General features: G+C 37.0%; 1 protein-coding gene across 1 annotated transcript in view; it reads left to right on the plus strand.

The window, feature by feature from the left end:
- Nucleotides 1-8,328, plus strand: part of LOC101588789 (paraspeckle component 1) — a 98,895-nt gene that overhangs the window by 27,419 nt on the left and 63,148 nt on the right. The window contains exons 5-6 of the mRNA XM_023699167.1: nucleotides 532-627; nucleotides 2,770-2,966. Of these exons, the coding sequence (XP_023554935.1) occupies nucleotides 532-627; nucleotides 2,770-2,966 (293 nt within the window). The remainder of the gene's footprint in view (nucleotides 1-531; nucleotides 628-2,769; nucleotides 2,967-8,328) is intronic.

The following is an 8,328-nucleotide window of genomic DNA, read 5'->3' on the forward strand; positions in this document are numbered from 1 at the left end:
AAAAAAAAAAGAAAGAAAATTATCAGTGTTATCCAGAAACTGAGACGAATGTTGAATTGATTGGGAATTGTAGAAAAACTGGATCTAGACAAAGTACAATCTACAGATGGGCGTCCTTCTCAAGAATTTTTTGACAGTGGTACTTGACTGTAAACAATTGCCTAGTAAAACATGCTGATAATAACTTATTACTTTATTTAAACAAGTTTTCCTTTATTGAGTACTAAGCCATATGCTGGTAAATTAGACATCAGTAAGTGAGAAAGGAGTTTGAACAACAAAAACAAAATAACTTCACTAGAGTGGTCATACTATAATTGATGATTTATATCCTCACGTCTGTTTGGTTTTGACATAGTTACCTATGTCTGGCTCAGCAGATGTTTGTTGATTGATTTTATTAGTAATATATTTGAGATATTAAGTGAGACATTTTGCAAGTATGTATTTTTATTATAAAATATTTCTAGAATAGTGTTATTTCTAGGGTACATGTTGCTACTTGTTAATACCTTTATACCTCCTATCTAGGACTCCCCGTCCAGTCATTGTGGAGCCTATGGAGCAATTTGATGATGAAGATGGCTTGCCAGAGAAGCTAATGCAGAAAACTCAGCAATATCATAAGTAAGGTTTTATTAATAATAATGTTTAAGTTATTTGCTGTCAGGGTGTTTTTCGTCACATTTGTTAAATATTACTGGATAATAAAGTATTCTACTTAGTCATATAGTGGTTTATAGATTTTCCTGATGTACTTGGAATGCTAAAAATTTTTTTTGTATAGGTAAAACATCTTATTTATAAGAGCTTCTACTTTCATAGTGTATACTTAACAGAAAAATTAAATATAGGTATCAAGATACTTCCATTTAGTATACTTCATGCATATTATACCTTAAATGGTTCTCAGTGAGTGGGAATAGAATGGTCTTACTTAAGTAAGCGGGGGAGTCTTACAGATTATAGAAAAAGCCCATTTTCTGTTTTCACAGATTACCTTTTTCATTTAGTATCATAAAAATATATTTACATTAGCTGCCTGGGTATGACTATATTGCTTTTTTTTTTTTTTAATTTTTATTTGTGTGTGTGTGTGTGTGTGTGTGTGTGTGGCCAGCTCAGCCCACCAGGGGGTGGGACTGGCTGGCGTGTGGTGCTGGGGGATTGAACCACGGTCCCTGTGCTTTGTTGAGCTTGTTCTAAGTAGGTGCTTTAGACCACTGAGCCATCTCACCAGCCCCGACTATATTGCTTTTATAACCAGTCACTTGAGTGCCTTTGTGTCACATGTAGTGCGATTGAGTACGTAGTCCCAGCTAAAGTGTCAGCTATAATAGCATGTTTAAGATGGGCAGATAAGCAATCCAGAAAATCGGAGTGAGCAGCCATTGAGTTGGGGGGAACAACTACCAAGCAAGCAAGGGAGAAGGGTCAGTAATAGTAGGTTATACTTCATTTTATTTATATTTATTTACTTAGTACTGGGGATTGAACTCAGGACCCTGCACTTGCCAGGCAGACACTTATTCTACTGAGCTAAATCCCTGGCCTCTTTTTTTTTTTTTTTTTTAACCCCTTTGTGGGGGTTGAACCTTAGACTTTCACACTGGACTATATTCCCATACCTGTTTTTTTTTTTTTTTTCTTTGAGATAGGATCTCATTAAGTTGCCTGGGCTGGGTTCAATCTTGGTATTCTTGTGCTGGAGTAAGTTACAATAAAAATTTTTGACAATAAAAATAGTGCTGGCATGGTAGCACACATTTGCAATCTCAGCCCTTGGGAGGCTGAGGCAGGAGGATCACTGTGTTTGAGGTCAACCTAGGCAGCATAGTGAAGTGGTTTTTTTTTTTTTTTTTCTTTTGATTTAGTGCAGGGTCTACGGGGTCTCACTACACAGCTTCTCAAAAGCTGGTATTACAGGCACACTATCACACCCAGTCTCAATCATCGTCTCAGCATGCCCTGGGATTGGGGCCAGCATGACGGGTTGGGGATCGAACCTCCGACCCCTGTGTCTGCCTAAGCAGGCACCTTAATCTATTGAGTTATCTTGCCGGCCCTAGCATAGCATCTTTGTTTTTTTGCAGAACCGGGGACTGAACTCAGGCACTTGTACTTGCCAGGGAAGCGCTTATTCCACTGAGCCATTTCCCCGGCCTCCATAGTGTCTTAAGACAAAGCTTCAGCTACATAGTGAAACCCTGTCTCGCCATCCTCCCCAAAAAACTCTTCAGAATAGATATTTTGAATTTATATGGTATGATAGATACTGTGCTGTATACTTGAAGTATATCACAGTTAAAAGATAGTTGATGTCCTCATTGAATTTACAGTTTAGCAAGGGAAATGTTAACTAAATAGCAAGTGTGGCAAGTCAGACCTTTGTTTTTTGGCTCAGCCAGTTAACTTGGCACACAACCAATAGCTGTTTTGTTATTGAAAAATGTAAGTCTTTAATTTAGGACATATTTGATATATACATTTTAAAATCTGATATGTAAAATAACTGGGTGAAAACGTATTAGAGTGAGTAATAATACAGACTGTACCATTAGATTTTGTAGGTTTTCCATTACTTACTATGGTAATTGGGCATACTTGGGGAGTTTCTAAAGTCCAGCAGTATTGCTGTGAAGTGAATCATCTAGCCTGACAAGAACATTGGATACGATAAGTGTTGAGTAAATGTAGTTGTTTCATTATCTGTTGCTGTTATTTACCTTTTAAAGCATATATTTCTTTGTATACTTAATGTAAATTTAGGGAAAGAGAACAGCCACCACGTTTTGCTCAACCTGGAACATTTGAATTTGAGTATGCATCTCGATGGAAGGCTCTTGATGAAATGGAAAAGCAGCAACGTGAACAGGTTGATAGAAACATCAGAGAAGCCAAAGAGAAACTCGAGGCAGAAATGGAAGCAGCTAGGCATGAACACCAGTTAATGCTAATGAGACAAGGTAAAAATAGGCTTTCATACAGATGAGGTATCATTTCTTTTCATTGAGGTTCATGTGTCTGACATGTGGTACGCCTTATTTAAGAGTTTAGAGACACAGAACAAGTGTGTTAGAAATAAAATCACCCTTTTTTGAACAAACGTTAAAAAACATGTACTCATTATTGATTGATACATGTTGACTTGTAATACATGTTGAATATCAAATACAGGTTGAATATAAAAAATGGGATCATAAGTGTTTCAGGTTCAGAAGTCTTGGATTTCCGTTTTTTGGATTCAAAATGTTCACTCAAACATTTTACCTACGTGAATAGTATTGTTAGAAGTAATTCAAGTACCTTATATTTTGTCTTTAGCAGGTATGTAATTCTTCTAGCAAAAAGAACAGCAAGTGGGCAATTTTGGGTATAGTTTGTGATGTCATTAAACTGTGTATCAAGATTTTATTAACTGGAAAACATAATTAAGATGGTTATTGGCTATTAAAGATTATTGCTTTGGTAGAGAAGAATAAGAGTTATGTACCACATGGATATGGGGATTGAAAAAAGTAAATTAGTAATAGTCAAGAGTATTTTATACATTTACATCCTAACTGAATTTCTAAGAGTATATACCTAACAATCTGATACATTGCTAAATGTGTCAGAACTCATTTCTGACCTTTTCCCCCAGCCTTTTATTCCTATCATTACTTTTTTTCTGTTACTGAATTTTTCCATTAATATGACAGTTTTTTCTTAAAGCATGATCATCTGATTGCTGGGCCAGTTCTGTGTGTGTGTGCATGTGCACAAGGATATAACTCAGGCCCTTAGTATGATAGGAAATGACTCTACCACTGAGCTCTACCCTTAGCTCTGGTTTCTACTTCACTCTTTTAAGTGGTTTGTTTTTTTTTTTTTTTTTAAAGCATTTCTGTAAATAATATATCTGCCTTAAGCTTTCTCGGGAGATAACAGCACCACAGATGCCTGAGTTTCTGCAATAGCTTACTGCTGCCTGATACAGACCTCAAAAATATTTTGTGTACTGTAGCCACTTTCTTTTTTTTTTTTTTTTTGGTACCAGGAATTGAACTCAATGCCTTATGCTTGGCAGGCAGGCTTTGTGCTGCTAAGCTATATTCTCAGCCCGAGCCACTTTTTAATGAGTGTTTTTGTTAAGTTCTTTATTCTTTAAGAATGAAGTACGTTTTTGTTTTTATTTTATTCTTTTAATGTATTTAGTACAGAGTCCTTAGGGTCTCATGACACAGATCAGACTTGTGGTGATCCTCCTATTTTATTTAACCTCCCAAGTGCTGGGTTTACAGGTGCTTGCCCAGTCTCAGTTGCTATCTCAGTGTGCCCCAGGGGCAGGGCTGGCACAGCACACTGGGGATTGAACCTGGTCCTTATGTTTGCTTAAGCCGGTGCTTTAATCCACTGAGCTATCTGGCCCTTGAAGTACATTTTTTACTAAGAGACTGAGTCTCTTTATATTAGCCCCCCTTCTCCCTCCTTCAGATACGATCTCACTTTGTATCCCATAGTAGCCTCCAAATCTTGGTGATCTTCCTACCTTGACCTTTTGAGTTTTGCGATTATAAGCGTGCACTGGCATGCCAGGCTACCAGGGCACTGTTTTGTGTTATGTTTTGCGTTTTGACATAGGGCCTTGCTGAGCAGTCCAGGCTGGCCTTGACCTTTTGATTCTCCTGATTGATCCTTTTGAATACTTAGAGTACTGGTACCACCACATTCACCTTTATCTTTGTTGCCATAACTTATATAACTCAGTATTAACTCTCTCTTGTATTTTATTATTCTACTACTTGGTTTTCCTTGATTACTTAGCATGTGCTTTTCATTTCATGCCTTTGTAATGATAAAATTAAATTCTATAATTTATGAATATTTAAAAACTGAATGTATATAGAATCAAATTCTATAATTTATTTATGTTTAGAATTTGATTAAAATCAAATTCTATAATTTATCAAATTCTAGAATTTATAATTCATACATTTATGATGTCTAGGAAATAATTCCTATCTACCCAGAGAAAAGTTGAAGTAAATAGCTATATTTGACTCATTTGTCCTTTTCTTGTCAAGTTTTGTTTTCTTACCTGTTTATCTGGACTGTTACACTGTCTTAATGTTCTTTATTTTTTCTTTGATTTTTTTGGTGTTCTGAGAAAGGTTCTTGCTAGACATTGTGACCCACACCTGTAATCCCAGCACTTAGGAGGCTAACACAGGAGGATTGCCATCAGTTTGAGGGGTTTAAAAAAAAAAAGGTCTCACTGTGTCGATCAGGCTAGCCTTGGACTTACTATGTAGTTTAGCCTCAAACATGTATGGCAGTCCTATCTTATCCTCTGAAATGTTGGGATTATAGGTAAGTGCCACTGTGCCTGGCTGTTTTTACATTTTTTAAATAACTGAAAATGTTTTAGTGTCTCCTAGTATTAAGAGATTTTGTAGAGAAGTCTGAAGTAAGCTTGAATTTTCCTTACTTCTACCTTGGACTTTGCTATGTTCTCTCTTTCTGTGTTGGCATTAAAAATATGTCATATAGGTTACACTATTTCAACTTTCCTTAATTAGATAATCTCTTTTGTATCTGTAGATTGATACGTTTTTTTATAGAAAAAGTTGTTTGGTAAGAAAAAATACATTCAGTTTTTACAATAGGTACAATATAAAAATAATTTCTCACAGTCTAGCAAATCAAATGTTGTGTATTTATTTTCCAAATTATAGCATGTAATTTTATGTTCTCTCATGATGTTTGTTAGATAAACATTTAAAATATTTGGTATAGTAATAACTAATGCTGTAGGTGATGTATTCACGTATGTGGGTGCCTTTGGATTACTCTTAAAAATTTCTGAGTGTGATTTCCTGTTTCAAGGAACAAAAGCATGCCTCCAGCTGCAGTAGTCTGTTTACTGTAGGGAAATATATTCCAAGGAAGCTTGGAAACAGGGATGGTAGTTAACAAATCCTATATATGAGGTGTGACTAAAAATCATAAAGAAAATATAAATGAAAATTTACTACATTAAAAGACACAAGGGCTGGTGAGATAGCTCAGCAATCTAAGTCCTGATTAGGCAAGCACAGAGACTGGGTTTGATCCCAGCACCACATGCCACACTGGCCATGTCAGCCGGTGCAATGAGCTGGCCACGGAGGCTGGGTGTGGTGGTGCATGCCTGTAATCCCAGTGCTGGGGAGGCTGAAAACAGGAGGATCACTATGTGTCCTGGCTGCATAGTGAGACCATGAACCAAATACATTAAAAAAAAAAAAGAAAAGAAAAAGTAAAGGACAATCTTGTGTGTCCTTTACTTTTTCTTTTCTTTTTTTTTTTTTGCGGAGCCGGGTGTTGAACTCAAGCCCTTGTGCTTGCCAGGCAAGCAATCATTCAACTGAATTATTTCCCCAGCCCCACAAGATACATTTTTAATTTCATTTAAAAGATTTCCTCTTGTTTCAGGTATACTTATCCATTGTTCTTGCCATTTTCTGAAGTAGTTTTAGAAGTCCTCTTTCATGAGTCCCTTTTTAGGAAGTATGATAAAAAATATAGTGAATGCTGCTGCTGAGCATCATCTACAGGAAAGGCAAACTTGGAAAAACACTGCACTGTATCTTCTCATCCACTTTGTTTACCTGATCTAGCATATGTGTCTGTGGCTGTTCCACAAATTTCTATGGTAAAAATGACCATAGAAATATATTTTCAGTCAATTAAGGACACTGAGGCAGCCACCACAGTGCAGCTAAAGACATAGAACAGGACTTGCAGATCTGCTTTAGTATGTGACAAGAATGATGGCATAAGTGTGTTTGAAGCAATGTCTCAGTTACTGTTCTGTAGCTCACAGTTATTAGAGGTTTCAGTCCATACTCAGCTGGCTCCAAGGTAGAGTGCCACATGGTAGAGTGCAACCTTTCAAGGTGGCAGCAAAGAGCAGAGAGCAACATGGAGGAGTAACAGCAACAAGGGCAACAGAGAGCAAGTCTGTCTCCCTTAAATGGCATTCAGGTTGTTCTTCCCAGGCTGGGTATAATGCTCATACCCATAATCCCAGCACCCAGCAGCATTTACCCATAATCCCAGTGGATCATGAGTTAATCACAAACTAGAAGTTTACCCCATGATTGCATGATGCTTTGGGCAGGGGGACACCTAGAGACAAACCATAACAGGAGATTACAACCAGGATTTTCTATTACTCAGTTGTACAGTAGTCACTTGCTATTTTGCAGTTTGACTTTCACAGACCATTGTTTCACTGGTTTTCAAAACAATATTATATTATTTATTGCGGATTTTTTTTGCTGCTTTGTGGAGTTTCACAGTAACATACAGAATCCATATGTTAAAATTACGTTACGAGTTTAGAAAATGGTTAAAAACATACGAAGTGCTTTTAAAAGCATGGAAAGTGTAAGACTCTGATAAGGGTTTATAAAACCTTTTTTTAAAATTTTATTTTATTTTTTTTAACATTTATTTGTGTGTGTGTGTGTGTGTGTGTGTGTGGCGCCAGCTCAGCCCACCAGAGGGCGGGGCTGGCTGGCATGTGGTGCTGGGGAATTGAACCGCGGTCCCTGTGCTTTGCCAAGCTTGTTCCAAGTAGGTGCTTTAGACCACTGAGCCATCTCTCCAGCCCCTATAAAACCTTAAATATATATAAATACTAAAATAGATACAAGGTTGCTACTTTGCTGATTTTCACTTATCTAGGGAGTATCTGGAATCTAACCTCCACTGTGAGGGACCACTATATAGCCCTAGTCCTTTTTTTTTTTTTTTTTTTTTTTGCTTTTTTTTTTTTTTTTGGCTAGCTTAGGCTGCCTTAAGGGCAGGTCTGGTAAGACATGGGGATCTGGGGATTGAACCACAACATCCTGAGCCTGACTGCTTTGCCTAAGCAGGCACTTAAACCACTGAGCTAATGGGCAGGCCCCTGTCTTTTGGTTTTTTTTTTAAATGGTGTTTTACTGAGTTGATTAATTTGAGTTTGGTTTGTGAACCTCTTGCCTGTATCTCCCAGCATGTTGAAATCAATAGTTATGTACCACTAAGTCCCACTGACTATGAGCTAGTTATACTGATGTTTCAGCTGGGCGTGGTAGTGCATGCTTGTAATGCCTACACTCTTGGGAGGCTGAGGTAAGAGGATTGTGAGTTTGAGACCAGCCTGGGCTACAAAGTGAGGTCAAGAAACAAAAATAAAAAAATTTCAAAGAAGTTAAAGTCAGTTTTCTCAAATGGTGCAACTTGCAAACCCAGTTTTCAGAATATAAAAATATGTATTCCTAGTTCTTTTTTTTTTTTTTTAATATTTTTTTTTAATTT

The sequence above is a fragment of the Octodon degus genome, unplaced genomic scaffold (genome assembly GCF_000260255.1).
Source record: "Octodon degus isolate 3935 unplaced genomic scaffold, OctDeg1.0 scaffold00111, whole genome shotgun sequence".
In the NCBI taxonomy this organism is placed as follows: Eukaryota; Metazoa; Chordata; class Mammalia; order Rodentia; family Octodontidae; genus Octodon; species Octodon degus.